General features: G+C 38.4%; 1 protein-coding gene across 1 annotated transcript; it reads left to right on the top strand.

Annotated features, from left to right (window-relative positions):
- The first annotated feature begins 4,291 nt into the window (after positions 1–4,291).
- LOC148916791 (TMV resistance protein N-like) lies at positions 4,292–5,789 on the top strand. Its single transcript, XM_089052289.1, has 3 exons — positions 4,292–4,441; positions 4,586–4,858; positions 5,010–5,789. The coding sequence occupies exons 1-3, from the start codon at positions 4,292–4,294 to the stop codon at positions 5,787–5,789; spliced, it is 1,203 nt and encodes a 400-aa protein (XP_088908415.1).
- Positions 5,790–20,764: the final 14,975 nt, after the last annotated feature.

Here is a 20,764-nt window from a genome sequence, read left to right as displayed (position 1 = left end):
CAACAATCTTTTGTAATGGACCAGATTGTTGCAGCTCGATCATTTTCTTGTTGATTGGGACTAGACATTAGTGCTATGGGCCGTGACACCATGGGGGCGGCCGTTCTGGTTGACTCCAAAGAAGGTGAAAGGACCAAGGTCATCATGATAATACCTTGCCTCACAACACATGGCAGAAGGTAGAAATGGCTGTGGATCGGCCTCTATTATCTCCATGTAGCCTTCTTCATTCCATAAAGCTAACTGTTGATGAAGAGTGGAAGGAACACATAGACTCTGGTGAATCCAGTCTCTGCCAAGCAATGCATTGTAAGTGGTGGAGGTAGTATCTACCACAAAGAATGCAACCTTCAACTTCTTGCTTCCTACTAAGACATCCACATCTAGGATCCCAAGGGTTTTGGTGATGCCTCCTGCGAAATTGGTGACGGTCAGGCGGGTTGGAATTAAATCCTTTTCTGTTCTGCCCATTTTGCTCAAGATTCGTGAGGCGTAAGGTTGATGGCTGCACCTCCATGGGACTGCTTGCACCTCCATGGGGCAGAAAGTCAAAATATTCGAGATGGGTGTGAAGATATATGGATTGAATGATGCTTTATGTAATTGGCGCTTGTTTGCCCGCTTTTGCGTTTACTCCTGTGATAGAAGGGCAAAGTTCCCACCGCCTTGAGAACCATAGACTGGTCAACAAGTCGCCTTTCTTTGGTGTGCGAGCGTGCATCGCTAGTAATAAAAATTCTAGCGCATTTAGTTTGGAATGGATAACTTGCGCCCCAAGTTACTGATTTCTGCAAACAAACGATTGTGAATTTGGGTGAGGAATATCTCCCAAGTAAGTTCTTTTCTTGCCTCAGATCGGTGAGGACTTTAACAATTTATCTCAATATAAAGAGGTTGTTCGGCCAGAATGGTTGATGGAATTTAAATCTGCTTTTAGGCGTAATCGCCTTTTACAAAACTATAACAATAAATACTCATGCTAGAGAGATGAAGATACAGCTTGGAACTCCATTTCTGTCGAGATGGAAGGTTCTATGGGCGGACTGGAAATGTCCGTGGCTGGATCGAACGTTGACAACCTTGATGCTAAGCTTCAACTATAAATCGATACCAAAGGTTGATTCTGGCAGAGCTTCAATGTACCTTAAGCTTTTGTGAAGCTTCTGAGTGGGCGAATCTGCGCTTCTTCAAATTGTAAGGGCGTAAGTGGCTGTTCTCGAGGACTTCAGTGGGGTAGAGACTGCACTGTAAAATTTGTTGAGGTTTTCATGTTTGGGAAAAGCTCAAGCTCTACCTGTCTTGGTTTTTTGCTAAACCAAATTTGTAACGAGAGAAATCTCGTTTTGAATGACTTATTTTCTAAGTCCGAACCTTGGGAATTCTAATCTAAAGCTGGTTTTCACTTGGAATTCAAGTGAGCTTCTGGTTGATTTTGAGTTGTTGTGTTTGTGTTTTGGCTCAATGAGCTTTGGTTGCTTCAGTGTTTTGAAGGTTTTTTGAGATCAAGTGATCATTTTGAGTTTTTGTTTTTGATTGATTTTTTGGTTGTCCTTACCCTGTTCACTCCTTCTTGCATTTATAGTAAACTGTTTCTTCTCTGGAGTAAGGTGATTGTGTTTATTTATTGGGCGGCAAAGATATTTCCCTTTTCCTCTTCTTCTTCAGTTTTGGCAGATAGGCTCTCAGATAGGCAATCACTTCCCTGATTTTCTTGAAAAGGAACCTAATCTCTTTCCCAATTTCTACTGCCCCTTGTGATATTTTACCCGTGATGGTTAGTTTGATTCCTTTTCCAACAGCTCCCTGCTTTCCTACTTATCCCTCTCTGAGATTGTAACTTGCTTATCTCCTTGGGAGAATTACCTTCTCTGAAGGGACAGAAGAAAAAATCTCTGAATATACATATATAAGAGGGATTTGATCTTCAGTTTTTTCAGAATCAACTTGATGTCATGAACCCTTCAATCACTTCTACTATGACAGTCTCCATTGCTGACTTTCTTTATCCCAGAGATGTCACGTGGGATTGTTCCTATTTCTGGGCTCCCTCTTCCTATTATATTGGGTCTGTGAGGCCCAAATCAGCTTTGTTTGCTCTGATGAGCCTTGGGCTGACTCTTCAGTTTTTGGGCTTCCATCTTTTATGGTGTGTCAATTTTGGCCCAAACAGCAGTGTATGGCATTAATTTTGTAATATATTGTAATGTGATTTCTTCACTTTCATTATACTGTTTTGGCCACAAAACAATCAGATACAAAAATTACTGGTTCCAAATTACAAACACGACGGTCTTGATAAAAATGTGAAAAACAAACGTCTGTTCTAATAAAAAACAATGTTTTGGAGCATTCAACGACCGCAATATATTTACCGACGTCTTAAAGCAACGTAACAATGAAGAACCACGACGCTATTGTGAAACAGTTATTCAGGATAACACGTCGGAGAAGCATAAAGAACCGCCATGTAATTCAAAATAACACGACTCCAATTCCCATAATACTGATGTCTAAAAGACGAGATATCTAACCTGAACGTTACAAAAGACGACGTCGTCATAAATTTACCACATCGCATGTTCTGTCATAAACGAAGTGGAAAAGGATGAATTCACGACGGTATTTGAAGTCTATTGGTAAATTTGTCGACGTAAGATATATTTGGACTTAAAAAAACAACGTTATATTGATGTATCCACGTCTCTTTTCTTATGATAATGTCGTTAAAATTGCTTTAAACGGCGAATTTCGGATAAACAACGCCGTCTAATATGAATTAGACGACGTTAATTTTGTTAATGATGACGTATAAATTATGAAACACGGCTGTCTTTTTTATGGTAATGACGTTGTATATTGACGACAACGTCGTCTTTGTAAATTAATGTGTCGTAACTAATGACCCCAACATTTTTTCCACGTCGTTTATTTTCAGATAGTGTCGTTAAAATTATTTTACATGGCGGTGTAATGAGAAACGATGCCGTCTCAGAGTCATTAGACGATGATTATATTTTAAAATATGACGTATAAATTCTGTAATACGGCTCTCATTTATTTGGAACCGACGTTGTTTATGTATTTCAACGTCGTCTCTGTACATACATGCGTCGTAAGTAATGACCCTAACATCTATTTCCACGTCATCATTCATAGAAAAATCGAAGTGGAAAATTTATTTTACGACGGTTGTTGGAAATGTAGTGATGTAGTAGGTGTCAATAACATTGTCTATTATGTATTTAAAGACGTCATATTTTTATTTGTCGTGAAAGGTTTATTTAATGGCGTTGAGCTTTAGTTCTCGTCGTTGTATGTGTATCTTGCGGCCATGTTCTGTTAATATATGTCATATGTTTCCTTTTTAACGACGTTTCTTTGTTAGAGTTGGTCGTCTATTCTCATCCTCGGCTATTTTTTTATGTCTTTATGCAGTACAAAGATGTCGGTTTTCATTTGTTGATAACGTTGTTTGTTTTAACAACGACGGGTATTTACCATCGTGGTTTGGTTATGGAAAAGATGTCGGTGGATTCCACGACCATTTGAAAACGGAATACACGACGGTGAATTCCCATCGTCTTTATCCTTTTTTGTAGTAGTGGTTAGAGAAAATTCAATGTCAGATGGAGACTTAATCAAGCTACAGGAGGCTCTTCTTCATCAAATTCTTGGCGGAGAATGGAAAATTTGTAGTGTTGATGAAGGAATTGGTGTCATAAAAGAACGGTTGGGCCATAAAAAAATTCTCTTAATTCTTGGTGATGTGAATCAATTGAAGCAATTAGACAATTTGGCTGGTGTTGGTTGGTTTGGTGAGGGAAGTAGAGTCATTACAACTACGCAAGATAGGGGATTGCTAGAACGTCATGGAATTGTTTTGATATATAAGGTCCAAATGTTATATGACGACCGAGCTCTTGAGCTTTTCAGTTTGAATGCCTTCGGAAAAAGTGAACCTCCAAATGATTATTTGGAACTCGCAAAACGAGCAATAGCCTATGCTCAAGGAAATCCACTAGCTCTAACACATTGAGGTTGTCATGTTCGTAATAATAAACACAAAGATCGTTGGCAAAATATATTAGATAGTTATGAAGGAGAACCATACACAGGTATTCAAAAAATACTTCGAAAAAGTTATGATGCCTTGGAAAAATCTGTGCAACAAGTTTTTCTAGACATTGCATGTTTTTTCAAAGGTGGAGCTAAGGACTATGTGCTACAAATAGTAAGCAATTCTAAGAACAAGGTCTCCCGAGATTGTATTGAAGTACTCATTGAGAAGGCAATGATAACTATTGACCATGGTAAGATTCAGATGCACGACTTACTAGAAAAATTGGGCAAAGATATAGTTTACGAAGAATCCCCCGATCCTGGCAAGCATAGTAGATTGTGGTTTTACGAGGATGTTGAACAAGTTCTAACAGAAAGTACAGTAAGTATCACATATGTTATTATATTCAATTTGACAAGAAAGAATACCTTATGTAATCTATATAATTTTCTTAACGAAATGTAGGCTTGCATTTTGGTTTGTAAAATGACTTCGTTTTTTAATGTTAATGCTTTTCTATCTTAGGGAACAGGAAATATTAAAGGCATCATGGTGAAGCTTCCAGAACCAGCTGAGATAACCTTAAATCCAGAATGCTTCCATAATATGGTAAATCTTGAAATTTTCATAAACCATAATGCATCTCTATGTGGGCAAATTAACTATCTGCCGAACGCGTTAAGATTGATTGAGTGGGATAGATGTCAGTTACAATCTTTGCCACCCAATTTTCAAGGAAACCGTCTTGTTAAGTTCAATATGCCTCGCAGTCATATCAGACAATTGGATGGATTTAAGGTATGCATTTGAAATTATTTCCATCCATTAGATATAATTTCAAATACGGTTGTTAATTTCAGACGGAAAAAAATGTAAAATTATTTTCTAAGTTTTTGTCTTTTGGAGCGTGTGATTAATTATTTCCTATTTTTGTGCTCTTGTCTCACAGCATTCGCGAAATCTGACAATTATGAATTTGAAGGGTTGTCAATTCTTAGAAAAAATCCCTGACTTATCCGGAATCCCAAATATAAAGTACTTGAATCTAAGTCAGTGTAGACGTCTGGTTGAGATTGATGATTCTGTTGGGCTCCTTGATAAACTTGTTCACTTGGAACTTGGTGGATGTGTTAAGCTTACGAGGTTTGGAACAAGACTTCGATTGAAATCTCTTAAAGAACTTGATCTTAGTGATTGCATAAGTCTTGAGAGTTTCCCAGAAATAGAAGTCGAGATGGAATCACTATGGAGATTGAATATGGAAGGACGAAGTGGCATAAAAGAATTGCATCCATCAATTGCATATCTTACTGGGCTTCAAGAATTGGATCTTGATGGATGCTTCAATCTTACAAGGTTTGCAGCACTTAGATTGAAATCTCTTGAAGAACTTTATCTTAGTGATTGCGAAAGGCTTGAGAGTTTCCTAGAAATAGAAGTCGAGATGGAATCAGTAAGGCTTTTGGACATATCAAGTAGTGGCGTAAGAGAATTGCCTTCATCAATTGCATATCTTACTGGGCTTTCTCAATTTAGAGCTGATTATTGTGAGAACCTTACCTATCAAAAAGTGAACTCTCAAGTTTCATCCAGCAACTCCGAATTACCGCTGCTTCCCAACCTTTATTGCTGGTACACATTAACACAACTTGATCTATCAGGAAACAATTTTGTCAATCTTCTGATATCCTTTAGCAAATTTGTCAACTTGAAGGTTCTTGCCTTGTGAGATTGCAAGAGTCTTCTGAAATTCCAGAACAAGTGCTTCCACCAAGTATAGAATTCGTATGGCTGGGCCACTGCACATCATTGGAAAAAATTCCAAAACTGGCTTGGGTATTGCTGGATAACTGCACATCATTGGAGAAAATTCCAGAAATCTCACCGGGGCGTGGATTGAGACTGAGTTTGACCAATTGCGTTAGACTACGCGGCTACGACATCACAGAAAATATTTTTCTGAATCAGGTTTCTGCTTCTTCTCCGCATTCTCTTTTCGACATTCATCTTCCAGGCAATGAAGTTCCAAAGTGGTTCAGCTGTTGTAAAGATGCAACAATAGTTAGAACAGAGAGAGACGAATACGATGCTGGATGTGAAGTTAGTTTTGAAATTCCTCCAAATTTAAAATGGGAGACGTTAAGATTGGTTCTATGTGTTGTTACTGAAGCTGATGCCAAGATTCTTCTGAATGGAGAACTCGTCAACAAGAGACAAATTGAATTATTGAAAACTGATTGGTTGGGCAGAAATATTGAATTATTGGAGAGTCATGTGTACCTCACGTCTATTCCATTATTGGGAACTCGTCAATCATATAGGCCACCGACGAAGCAGGTTAATAAGTGTCAAGTTATATTTGACTTGACTGGCGAAGTGCCCGCACCCGTTAAAATTCCCTGCGGGGTCCACTTATTAGGCCACCAGGTTGCTGATGTCAGTGGGATTGATGATGTTGATCATGGGCCAACGCAATTGTTACCTCAAGGGCTTACCTTTGCGGTAGGGGTGGGCATCGAAATCGCAAAACTGCAAAACAGAACCAAACCAAATTCAAAAAATCTAAAAAATACAGTGTTGATTGAAAAAGTCAAAAACCGAAAAAAATTCAAACCGAACCAGTTCCGGTCTCGGTTTTTCAACACACAGAACTGGTCCAATCCAAACCGGTCCAATATAATTAATTTATATATATTTTTATATTATATATATATTTATAATATATTTTTTTTTACACATGACTCTTTTTTATTGGTTGTATATGATGTTACCATAGGCGTGCATGCACACGATTAGCAAAAAATTATAACGCAATTAGGTTTTCATTTCTTCTTTCCTTCTCCAATTTCGTTCCTCTTTGAGTTATCTCCTTCTCAGCCTCCGAAACCTCTTTGACAGAGGCTCTGTGTGCGCCATTGCCAAACATCTCTCAACCAAACCTACCTCTCTCTCAGCCTTCCACTCTCTCATCCTCTCTGACAAAGGCTCATGTCCGCACCAATCCTCTCTGCGCAAAACCTCCTCTCAGGCAAACCTCTCTCAAGCGGGCCTCTGTCATCCAGCGCCTCTCTCAGCCTCCACTTCTCTCTGAGCCACCACCTCTCTCAGTCGCCGCCATCATAGGTCAGATTGTCTCTTTCTTTTCTTTTTTTTTTTCTTTTCCCCATTAGAATCTCTGGCTAATTCTATCTGTCTACAATTCGCAGATTCAGACAACAGTTCGCAGCCACCTCTTCATTTTATTTACCTCTCTTTCTCTCTCTTAGGTATGATTTGCCATAAACTATTTGAGAATTTGAGTTTCTTTGTTATGCTGCCAAGTTTAGTTTATTTCTCCACCTTGCTGGCGTGTGGTTCTTAGCTTTGTTATTGTTTGTTGTTTGCGCAGGGTGTTTTTCAAATTGATTTAGGGTTGTGGTTCAAATTGACTTAGGATGTTTTCCAAATTGATTTAGGTTTGATTAAAATAAAATGGTTGCCCTAGAAATTTATCAAATTGATTCAAATTGATGGAGGTTTGATTAAAATAAAATGGCAGCCCTAGAAATCCTCTATTAGTTGAAAGTTGTGTATAGAAATTATGAGATTGATTCACACTGCATGCTAAACATTTTGGACAATCAAGCCACCATTCATTGAAAGAAGTTTTGTTTTTGCAGGAGACTTCAAGAGGCATTGTCCCAATAGCACGCACCATTCAGCAGTTCTTGCAGATATGCAGGAGATTTCTAGAGCAGGTTTGCAGCTTCCAGCAACAGTTCTGCCACTTTCTGTAGATATTTTAATTATTTTTGTGGATAAATTTTCTTTGTTTGTAATTGTTTTCATCTGCCAAATTCATGTTGCTTGATCATGGGCCCAAATCAAAGTTTGCCCAGGAATTGATTAGCATGGCAGCCCTAGAAATTTGAATTGATTAGCATGGCAGCCCTAGAGAGTTATCAAATTGATTAATTGGTTGTGCATAACAGTCTAATAAGTTTTAGTGGTTGTGCATTCAAATTGATTAATTGGTTGTGCATTCAAATTGATTAATTGGTTGTGCATGTCTAAATCATATTTTCTGTTCAGTTTTTCAATTTTTCAGTTTTGCAGATTTTCAGTTTTTCGTTTTGCTTTATTACTGCTGTCATAGGCAACTATTTTGAGAAATTGGCTTGCGAAGGGTTCTTTGTTTTTTCGTGCTGAATCCAATGATGCAAAGAATGTCAAAATTAGGCTACTAGTTTGAAAGTTAAAGGCTAAAAACTGAACAGAGGTCAGATTTGTCAAAACTGCAATTTGAAACTCTTTATTTTCTTGCTTTGCTTAAGTCTAGTTAATTGGTTTCTGTTTTTCAGTTGCTTGCTAGTTAAGTGTTGATATTATCATTTAGTTGGAAATGAAGCTTTGTATAATGATAATGTGCTATATGCTTGACTAATGTTTTAATGGGTTTATGTTTTTTTATGTAGATATTATGAGTTCATCCACACCTAGCACCATAGCTTCAGCTACTTTTCAATGTTAGGAGGAATTTAATAAAGTTGGATTGAATTTGTGTTGTAATGTATATTTGGATTGAATTTGGGTTATTTGGCTAGTAATTTATTTTGGAACTTATTTTGTTGAAGTTTGATTGAATTTGGGTTGTAATTTATATGTTGAAGTTGGATTGAATTTGGATTTTATTTTTGTTGAAGTTGGATTCATTTTGATATGTTGAAAGCTTGATGGAACCTCAAATTTGCGGTATGTTAGTATATAAATACATTTTGGGCAGGTCTGTAAAAAAAATAAAAATAAAAATAAAAATTGGGCCCATGACCAAACCGGAACCGCAGGAACCGAACCGGAACTGGACAGATTCAAGTTGGTTCGGGTTGGTTCGGATTTCTGTATGGATTTTAAGCAAAATTGGTCCAAACCGAACTGTGTCCACCCCTAGTTTACGGGACCAGCGGATCACCAAAAGAGGAGGCACGTTGATCCTAACGAGGAGCCAAAGTATCAAATCCATTAAATTTTGAATGATATCTTTGCGTTTTCTGGTCAAATATCTGCGTTTTGTTTTCAATTCAAATTTAGCCATATTTTGCTGTGCATCTCTGGGGTATATATGTTGTAGTTTTCAGGGTGTGAGTTTTTTTTTTCGTTTTTTATTTTGGGTTAAATCATTATTCTTAGCTCTCTCTATATTCGATATTAAATTTTCAAGCAATGAAGTTCCAAAGTGGTTTATGTGAACCCAATTTCCGACAATGGTCTAGTAATCAAGAGGTGTGTTGAGGCACTAGCAATTTATGAGATTCCAAGTTGGATAAGGCAATACCTTTCTTCTCAATTGATGCATCCAGCATTTATCCGTGGATTCAAAGCCGGATTTATCTAATGCTTTCATTCCACACATATATTTTGTCTATGATTCTTCTATCTCATTCACTGGAATTGATAATTGATGTGTATTGGGGACAAAATGTAACAGATTTATCTATTTCATAATTTCCAATGAAGGTTTATTGAAAATCAAACATTAATTGTAAACAGGCATCCAAATATGTCCAACATATTTCTGTTGAAAGATTAATTGTAAACAGGCATCCATTATACTAGTGTTGGTGCTGGTATGGCAAGGTACAAGAATCCCAGCATGTCTAAATCATGTAAAGTTGCTGCAACTCAACTGCAGGATTTTTGATAATCTTGCAAAAGACATGAAATGGGATTTGGAAGAATTGAAACTGCAAGATGAAAAGTTTGATGGGCAATGATAGTGTCATCCATATTTTGTAGTTTTCGAACTCCTGTCTAGATTGCGAATGGATTTTGGTTCTTTGAATACCAGTTGCTGTTTGAACAGCCCTGGTAGAGCTAACATCTCCAATGGCTCCATTTACCCAAAAAGAATTTGGCTTTAGAAACTAGGAAACAAAGGGCAGGAATTACAACTTTATTCTTTGTTCACGGAAGCGCATTATTATTGTCATTGCATGACCGGATAGCTACTACAGATGTCGATTGTTCAATTTTATGCACACAAAAATTACAAGGGGCTTCTCATAGTCAAAAAGATAACTAGAACTTACAATGTGAACTGACACCAAGTAAAACTTATGACAGGAATAAATGTCCCTACAACAAAAACGAAAATTCACTTCATACACAATTATTATAACAAGGGAGCGGTACACAGTAGTGTAAATGCAAACAAATATGCACGGCATCCACGGAGCGCTCCAAACCGCCCACATTGCCTCAAATAAAAAGCTCCCCATTGAATTGGCTCAAAACAACATATTGAAGCATCACTAACTTGGTTATATTCCTACATAAGCCACACTCTGCAACAAATACAAGCCTATACCTCATTTTTCAGCAGGAAATGAAAAGAAAATAAAACCACCCGTAGAAAAACAACTGATTCAATTGTGAAAAACATTAGGATATACTAAACACAAGGAGCAATTTTTTATCACCCTAGACCAAAGTGGGGGTACAATAGTAACTTCCATGACTTTACCAACCCCTACAGCAGCAAAGTTCTAGAAGATGGCACCTTGATAGCCAACTAGTGCAGCAAACTTCCATGTTCATTATATGCACCTCAGGCAGGATATCCACTTCTCTCTGAGCTGAAATTTCAAAGGCATATATTTTAAAAAGAAGAACAGACACACTTCAGTTTGAACAAGTAAGATACAAATCTACACACAAATACAAACTATGCTTTTTTTATGAATAGATAACCGAAAATAAAAATGAGAGTAGAAAAGTTCAAACCAATGAAATACACTTAAAATACGGAATTTATGGTTGTTTGCTTCTTAAGCAAATGGAAAATATATATATATATATATTGTGCCCAACCCTCTCATGTTTCTATAACTACACCAAGACCCTGTTGATTCCAATCAAAGAAAATTTGTACTTAAAATTATCTTTTAATTGAAATGAATTTTTAAAATTATGATTTGCACTAAGCTAATATGCCCCTGTGCGGGGCTCCCTTTGGGGGCCCACATGCATATGGGTCACATCTGGACGATTCGTCAGCATAATTTTCTTTAGATGTGAGGAAGTGTGTTTGATGTGCAGAAGCTTTATGTGTAGTTTAGGCAGGCTACAGAGTTTTGTTCATTACTACAAAAATTGAAATAGACGACGGGGGAAAACCGTCGTTTTTTTGCATTGAAAACCGTCATTATATCGACCGACATCTTTTGAATGACAAACTACGACAGTGCACCTTCGTCTATTAAATGTAAAAACAAACCATTGTCTATTAACTGTAAAGACAACGGTTTTTTATTTCTAAAGAAGGACAGGTTCAACGAGATCCACAAGACAAAGAGCACGAAGGGCCAAGAATTTCAAAAGAAAGGAGGCTAGGGTTTGGAGCTTCACAATTATCAAGAGCTTTAGGACAGAGATTGAAAAGATGCGAACTGGAGGGGTTAGCGAAGGGCCACGAATTCACTTAAGCGAAATTTATATTAGCTTGTATTGGAAAGACAACCGTGACTTCTTTCAACCGTCGTGCTATTAAAATCAACTAATTTGAAAGACGACAGTGACTTCTTTCAATTGTCGTGCTATTAAAATCAACTAAGGATTTTGGACTCCACAACGACGGTTATTATAACACCGGTCATGGTTAGTAATGGTTTTTTAAACAACAAGGGTTTTTTCATTTTGCATCATGTATCGATGTTTTATATTATTGTAGTAGTGCTTCTACATGAGGTCATTGAAATAACGAAAATTGGGAAAGTAAATGAAACTGCCCTTATATGCATCTTAAACAATTATTCCCTGACCTAATTACCAAACTTAAGAAGCATGGAAAATTCCTTCCAATCTAAGTCTAAAACTTCCCAATGATATTTGAATATGCCTATTCCTCCAAAACTGAGTTTGAGGGATATCTTGACGGATTCATCATTTGAATATGCCTCTGCCAGGAATATTCTTCCCAAAGTTTCTGCATGAAGAAAAGAACTGAGAGGACAGAATGTATCTGAAGAAATACGGATGGAAGCTTTGTCTCACCAATTATACGCAAATATGACTCCACCTGCACATAAAGAAGTTTAATTCTCTAACATGCTGAAACATAGAAAGCAAGGAAATGGTTTAAGACAGAATGCAGAAGCAAGCAATGCACAAAATGTTGTAAACATACTACTAGCATATAATCCTCAAATCACTACTATGTTTTACTATTTGTGCGACGAACAAGAATTCGTCCCGCAAAATGCACTACATGGCAATGGAAAATATTATTCGTCGCCAAACCACCGAAAACTAGAGCGACCAAAAATTTAGTCTCGCAAAAGCTCTTAGCGCGATAGAAAACTTATTAAATCGCGCGCAAAGTGAGGAAGAAAAACCTGGGTTTTTTTTTTTGGCGCCAACCACTTGCACGATGACAAAAATCGTCGCGAAAGAAAACCTAACGCGATGGTTGGATGTTTCGTCGCGTAAAGGTGGACAGAAAACAGTGGGTTTTGTTATTTGGTGGCAAAAAGTTTTGAGACGACAGATGTCGTTGCAAAAGACAACTTAGTGCGACGACATGATTTATTGTTGCGTAAGAAAAATGTGGGATATTTTTTTTGGCGCCAAAGCCTTGTTCTACGGAAATATAGTTCGTTGTGTAAAGTTTGATGTCGGTACATTCTTGCGCGACGACATTTAGAATTTGCGTGACGCAAGTTTGTGCGACGAATCAAATCTTGCGCCGTGCAAAAGAGTGATGCCGACATGTGCTTGGGCGACGACAAAGTGATTTTGTGCGACGAAAAAGTGGTTTTGCGCGACGAAATTTTTTTTTTCGCGAAGGCAGTTTGCGCGACGAAATCATGGGTTCGTCGCTCAAAGTCCTTCGTCTTTATATCTGAATTCTGCCATTGCAGAGGCAGAATGCAAAAAAAAAATAATAAATAAAAAATGCATTCTGCCTCCCTCTGCACCTCTCTGCATTGCCTCTGTTAGGAATTCAGTACGTTCATTGCGTAAGTATTTTTTGTCATTAGTTTAAAAGTATTAATGTAAATTCATACTAACGCTATTAATTTTGTTATCGTTAGGGATATTTGTAATTAATGATTGGTGGAGAACGATTGAGAAGGTATTTGATTCGTTTTATATATTAAAAATGTTAAATTAATTACATTATGTTAAACTTAGTTTGTTATGTTTATATTTTTTTTGTGAAGTTATATTTATATTATGTTGTTAAATTGTGCTTGACGTAGCACAATGTGTTGTGATGTACGAAGTTAATTGAAATTAACTTTGTACTTTTATTTTTATTTTTAGTAACACTTAGTTTCCCGTTCGAGATTAGTCGGATTTTATGCATGGATGTGTAAAGCATGACTGCGGTCCAATTAATTCTTGAATTGTCCCATTATTTGGACAGTTTGGGAATGCATAGTTATGTCACGTAATGTACGGCTATAGGATTAGGTTTCGGTTGTGGAGATTTCGGTGTTATCTCTGTATGTTCTTCGGGTGGTACGTAGGTATTTCTACCTACGGTACACCTCAAGAACTGTATCGAGATGCTACTGAAATTCATCCATGTTGAAATCTAATCTCATGTAGCCGTACATTATGTGACTTGACTATGCATTCCCGAATAAGATAGGGCCTTTACCGGAGGCGAGAATGTGACATTATGACCGTGCTGCATGATATGAGATGGCATAAGGAAAAACGGGTAGACGACGATGTGATGCGGCATTCTGCAGATGGGGAGGCATGGAAAGAGTTCGATTGAACGTTCCTCGAGTTTGCTACTGATCCCCGAAATGTTAGATTGGGACTTGCCACTGACAGATTCAATCCATATGGGCTTCTAAACCAACACCACAACACTTGGCCGATATTTGTATGCCCATATAATTTGCCGCCTTGGAAATGCATGAAAAAAGAATACATGACGATGAGTGTTTTGATAACTGAGGATCTTGGCAGGTCAATCGATGTTTACTTTAGGACGTTGGTTGATGAGCTGAAGGATTTATGGACAAACGGTGTGCGCACGTACGATAAATCAACTGGGAAGAAGTTCACTTTGCAGGCAGCAATTATGTGGACTATGAATGATTTTCCCGCATATGCAATGGTTTCTAGGGGGAGCACAAAAGGTTTTATGGCATGTCCTGTATGTAAGGAAGATGTAACTTCTGGTTGGCACGCTGGAAAAGCTTGTTACCTTGGTCATTAAAGATGGTTGCCATGGGACCACGAGTGGCGGGAAAAAAATAAAGAGTTTAACGGGAACACAGAGCGTCGCCTCAGACTTGAAGAATGGTCCGGTGATGAGATCTTGGAATAGCTTAACCGTTTGGATTTTGCTCCGTTCGGGAAAACAGTTAGTCGAACCAGACCATCTACACATATGAACTCGACGCACAAACCTATGTTTTTTGAGCTTCCATATTGGTCGAAACTAAAATTGAGGCACAATCTAGATGTGATGCATGTTGAGAAAAATGTATTTGACACATTGGTAGGCACGATTCTAGATATCGAGGGCAAGACAAAGGACACGATAAAAGCTCGTCTTGATTTGGAAAGAATGGGCATACAAAGGGGTTTATGGATGAATAGGGATAGTGATAAAGCTAGAAGGGATCTTGCATTTTTTTCTATGAAACCGAATGACAAAAAAGAGTTTCTAAAGTTTGTATCGTCTGTAAAGTTTCTCGATGGGTATGCTTCTAATATCGCACGTTGCGTGATTGTTGACACGAGTACATTTACTGGACTTAAGAGCCTTGACTACCATGTGTTTATGCAACGCCTACTTCCTGTGGGTATTCGACACCTATTGCCGGAAGATGTAGTGAAGCCAATCCTGTTCTTGTCCTGATTTTTTTCCTAACTGATGGTAAAAACATTACGAAAGACAGACATGTTTTAGTTGTGCCATGACATTGTCCAAGTCCTATGAGATGATATTCCCTCTAGTTTTCTTCACAATATGATCCACGTGATGGTTCACTTGCCAGAAGCGGCATTGCTTGCTGGTCCTGTCAACTATCAATGGATGTATCCAATAGAAAGGTATATAATCCTTATCGTTTGTGTATGCATCATTATCACACTCTTGCTAATTTGTATCATATCGTTTTATTTTGCTAGGCTTCTCGGAGAGTTGAAAAAAAGTGTACGCAGCAGGGGGAAACCCGAAGGATCAATTATAGAGGCTTGGGTTCAATATGAGTCGCTTACTTTCTGTGGAATGTATTTAAAAGATGTGGAGACTGCTTTCAATCATCCTTAGTGCAATAATGACGGAGGTATGAGAAATGAAAAACTTTTTGTTTTTGCCCAAAGCGCACGACCCTTTGTAGATCCCGCACGACCCTTTGGAGGTAGCACATTGGTTCGTACTGAACAATTGTGATAAGATAATGGCATACTTAGATGAGCATGAAGAGATGATGAAGCGAGAACATCCATCGCATTTGTATGCCAACAAACACTGTGAATTGTTTCCATAATGGTTTTTGGATTCTGTAAGTTATAAGTGTTTTGTATTTGACAAATATATATTGTAGTATTAAATTTTGTCAAACTAACATGTGAATAGTTTTGTATAATATTAGGTGAATAAGTTGAAAACATCGAATTCCCCCACCTACAGTGATGAGTTATATAACTTGGCATTCGACCTGATTTGCTCTTAATTGTTCTCGGGTTGTCATGTTAATGGCGTCAAGATTTTGGGGATTGCACGAGATGTCAAATTGTGTACTCAAAACAGTGGTGTCCATGTCCCAGGTGAAGGCAAAAGTATGGACATTGATTTCTATAGCAAACTCACAATTGTCTTGCAATTGCTTTACAAAGATCGATACCAAATGATCATGTTTAAGTGTCAATGGTTTGATACCAACCCAAATAGGCCAGGAAGTGTTAAAATTGACCATGGCTTACTATATGTGAACTTTAATAGAACTCGATATGATGACGACCCTTACATTTTGGCAAACATGACAACACAGATTGTGTATCTAGATGACCATGAAGCTGGAAGCGGTTGGAAAGTTGTTTAGAAAATGGATCATAGGAGCGTGTATGCTATACCAGAAATATACCCAACTAACAACGACGCCGACAACATGGCTGACCAACGTTTAGAATCTTCAATGGAAAATCATGCGGAAACACTTCGAGATACAAATGTTATACAAGAACCGTTTCAAATACAAGGAGTGTCTTCAATCAAAATATCGATTCAGTCAATTACAATTAACCTCAGTGATCTTCCGCGATACGATGTTGCAATGGGCCTGAACAACGACGATGATGTAGTTATAAAGGAGGTGGAGGAGGATTGGGAGACCGAAAGTGATGATAGCGACAATAACGAAAGTTATTATTGTTCAGATGATGAAGAATGAATTTTTTTGTAATTTTATTATGTTAGTGTACAGATTTTATGTAATACAAAAGTTTGAATTTAGTTACTTGTTATAACCAAACCTTATATATGTGGAGAAATGAAACATTGTTAAATAAATTGAGCTATACAAGAAAATGAGAAATGAAAATAAATTTAGTTATAAAACATTGGTAAATAAATATATCTAAACCCTTTTGATAGTAATTTTGAAAATTATTTTGACAAAACATTTTTAAAAAATGAAAATGAGAAACAATCTGACCTAAGGGGGTTGTATTCAATTCTAACTTTTATTGACTTTTCATGAGTTTATGAAAGTTTATCACTTCACTTTATAAAGTATGTAGAAGATATTAAAAAAAGTATTTAAAAGTAAGAATTGGATACAACCCTCTAAATATGTATTTGGCGGCAAATACTTGCGCGACGAATCTCGCCTCGTCACGCATAGCCCAACGCTCTTTACAAAAGAAAAAGGACAAGTGAGTTAGCTCAACATAACAAAAACTGCGTGGGACGTGGACGACCCCGGTCTCCGTCGTTTCCCTTCGCGCCCTCACTTCAACGATTCTCGCAGTACATGCCTCGTTTAAAGAAATGGAGGTAACGATTGCGGGGTTGATGAGCAGAGCGCAACCGGCGCACGTTAGCATTCCCTGTGGCATATTAAGTTGTTTTCGTACTACTTTTTCCTTTTCCTCACCTATTCACCCGTTTTGTGTTTGCTCATGTGATGGATGGGCAAAGTTCCTCATTGCCTTGAAAACCATTGAGTGGTCAACAAGCCAACTTTCTTTGGTGTGCGAGCGTGCCACTGCTAGCAATGAAGAATTCTAGCTGACTTCTTTAAAACAGATAAATTGCACCCCAAGTTACTGATTTCTAAACAAGCGATTGTGAATTTGGGTGAGAAATATCTCCCAAGTAAGTTCTTTTCTTGTCTCAGACTGGTGAGGACTTCACAATTTATCTCAGTAAAAGATTGGTAGTTCTGGCCAAAATAAATGATAATAAAGTGGACTTCTTGTAGACAGAATTGCCTTTTACAAAACTGGAAGGGAAAAAATCAACTCTAGAAAGACAAAAAGAATGCGGAATTCCATTTTGCTGGATAGAACATTACGATCCGGGCTGCCGGTATGTCTGTCTTTGGACTGAGCTATCAACAACTCCAAGCTGCTAAGCTACAATGTAAATCGATACCAAAGTTTGATTTTGGCAGAGCTTTAATCTATTTCAAGCCACGAAGGCTTTTGAATAAGCGGGACTGCGACTTCTTTAATCTGAGCAGGGCAATAGTGGCTGGACTTGAGGATTACTGAGCCGGAACTGCACTATGGTACTTGTTCAGCTTGATTAGGGCTCTTCATAAGTTTGAACTCTCATATTTGTGAAAACTCAAACTCTGCTTGTCTTGGCTTTTGCTGAACCAAATTTGTAACGAGAAGAATCTCGTTTGAATGACTTACTTCTCTAAGTCTGAACTTGAAAGTTTTGATTTATAGTTGGCTTTTTCTGTGGCTTGAATGAGCTTTTGGTTGCTCCAGTTGGTTTTGAAGGTTCTCAGTGATCAAGTGATCATTTTGAGTTTTTGCCTTTGAATGGTTTTTGATTGTTTGATTGATTGATGAGTTGTGTCCTTTTGCTCTGTTCACCCTTTCTTATATTTATAAGAAATGTTTTGCAGTAGGGTTTCTTTCTTTTAATAATGGGCAGAAAATTTCTCAAAAGATCTTTCATTTTTCAATGCAAAGAAAGAGGGATTCTATCAATTTTGGCAGATAAACTCTCACTAGTCAGTTCCTAAGGCAATCACTTTCTTGTTTTTTTGAAAGAAAACCTAGCCTTCTTTAAATCCCAACTGCTTTTGTAAGAACTTGAACTATGATGGTTAGTTTGATTTTCCATTTGAACAACTCTCTGTTTTCTTGCTTATCTCCTAAATGCAATCTGCTTATCTCTTGAAAATAGTGCCTTTCTTTGGAGCAAATTTTTATCTGAATATAAGAAAGGATTTTGATCTTTTAGCTTCAGAGTTTGCAGAGAAAATTTTGCAAATGACCTGCGTTCATTTAATTCCCAATCACTTCCTCTATGGTAGTTGAATTTGTTGACTTTTCTAAGTCAGATAGTCACGTTAATTCTGAACATAGGCTTTCCAAAAAGGTCTTTTGAGTTTGCACTCCAGGTTTTGAGATCAGAAGTCGGGCCCAATCAAAATTTTCTTTTGATTTTTTTATTGATCTGCGTAAATGGTGGATTGCCACTCAATCTTGACGTTTTTACAACTCTGCCACTTTGTAAAAGACATGGGCTTTCTGATTTGGTTTTGGGCTTTTTATTTTCAAATCAAAACCCAGTCCTCCGCTTCTTCTGTTTTGTGGGTTTTTGTGAGAAATGGGCTGGTGTGGTTGCCTTTGGCCCGAACAACGCCCCCTTAAGTTTGAACCATTTTAAAACGGTTTCAGACTTAACGACCGGCCAATCAATAATGCGCGCCATTCCCTGCCGTTGCACTAGCGCACGTTTGCCTATTCAACTAGGCTTCGTGGGGATATGGATTCTAACGGCTAATTAATTTTGCAAAGACAACCCTTTCTTCCTTCTCTCCCATGATCTTCATGTCTAGCTTATAAGAATTTTGCCTAAGTCCAGTACTGCTCATTGAAACCCTAGCTCTTTCTCAACTTTAATTCTGAAACCCTCTGTTTTCCTAGTTCTGCTCCCTTTAATCTTCCTTGTTCGTCTGATTAGAGAGAGAGAGATGTCTTCTCCAAATACTCGTGCCAAGAGCTCCTTCTCTTCTCGTTCTCCTGCTTATCTCACCAGAGATGAGGTTGATCAACATGCGATTAAAGTTCGTAGCAGACTTCACCCATATACGCTGAAGAATCTGGATGAAAACGTTCTTCATCTGTTCAAGAACAGCCTCATCTTGGGTCTTCACTGGTTTGGCTCCGTGCCGGGAGAAATAGTAGCCTTGCTCAAGGAGGATGTTGAGGCTCTTCTGTGCTTTCAAAGTTCTATGGCTCTGTCTTCTCACACTTGGGTGAGTAAGAACCTGAGTCATTCCTATCCTTCGAGTAAAGTGAGGAATAGTGCAGTGAGCTGGTTGCCGGGATCTATCCCGAGGCATGGAGCTTATTGGAAGAAGGTTGGGATCTATGAAATGATCCTTTTGTCCAAGAATTTAGTAAACAGAGACAAGAATCTGCTGGCTGCCACCTTGTGTTTCAGGTGCCCAACACCTTCAATTTTGTCTAGGCTCCATGACTCCAACTCTGCTAGATCTGGCTCAAATACTTGGGTTCAGGCCCTATAGGAGGCGTGCTGATGCTATTGGCGACTACCATAGAGGGAAAAATCGAGAGAGATTGGCTAAGCCCTTCACCATTCCTGCTGCCATGATTAACCAGAATTGCTCCTTCTCTAATTTCTTGAAAAAGTTCAGTACTGAGAAGGACAAGGATCAGCAACACATGCTATTCATGCTATTCTGTTGGAATACAAGCATCTAGCAAAGGCCCTGCATAACCATGCTGACGTGGGACTTGGCCCCACGATTCTGGCTCATCTGTACAAGAACCTTCACAGCGCCACTCTGGAGAGTCCACTGAACATCTCTGCACTGGCACATTACGGATGATCCAGATCGGCTGCAGTCTATTTTCGAGAACGAGATTTTCAGACATTGTTTTGCCTGAAGACCAGGTTATGGCAGCTCCTTTGATGTCGGTAGAAATGCCTAAGTGCTCTATTGAAGACTACGTCATGTTCTTTAGGCACTCCACCAAGAGGTCTGCTGCTCAATGGCAAGTGGTGCTTAGAAGAACATACCCTTGGTTCCAAATGACACGGACTCTTTGGCGGAGGCGAAGAAGAAGAAGCAAGAACGATTTCAAAAAGTTTGAGTGTGATGCTGCCTGGATATGCCTTTCGGTGGGAGCACGCCTCCTAATTACCATTTGGGAGCAGAGGTCTACCATCCCAACCACATGCAGGCGGCTTGGCTGCCCCATATCCTCTCAAGTCTTACGAAGGCAAAGCGTGCTACTGTGGAGGATTGGATGACTTGGATAAGCACAAAGGGCTGCGGTGTTGGCGAACAAGATTAACAATAGTATGAACCCCTCTATCCATCACAGGGAGCCTAACTCTTGCGGTCTTTGGTGAGTTTGATGCTTGGTGGAAAGCTCGGTTCGCGATCGCTGATGCCAATCTTGCGGATGCGGGATATTCATAGTGCAGCTGGCCAAAAGTGTCAATGCTCAAAATGAATGAAGGTAAAATTGTCAATTCTACTC

The sequence above is a fragment of the Prunus mume genome, linkage group LG5 (assembly GCF_029339155.1).
Source record: "Prunus mume cultivar Tortuosa linkage group LG5, ASM2933915v1, whole genome shotgun sequence".
Taxonomy (NCBI): domain Eukaryota; kingdom Viridiplantae; phylum Streptophyta; class Magnoliopsida; order Rosales; family Rosaceae; genus Prunus; species Prunus mume.
This window is presented reverse-complemented; position numbering and strand designations above follow the sequence as displayed.

Coding starts and splice junctions, on each gene's coding strand:
- LOC148916791 (XM_089052289.1), top strand. CDS start 4,292: ATGATAACTATTGACCATGGTAAGATTCAGATGCACGACTTACTAGAA. Junction 4,442..4,585: donor AAGTTCTAACAGAAAGTACA/GTAAGTATCACA, acceptor TTTCTATCTTAG/GGAACAGGAAATATTAAAGG. Junction 4,859..5,009: donor GACAATTGGATGGATTTAAG/GTATGCATTTGA, acceptor CTTGTCTCACAG/CATTCGCGAAATCTGACAAT.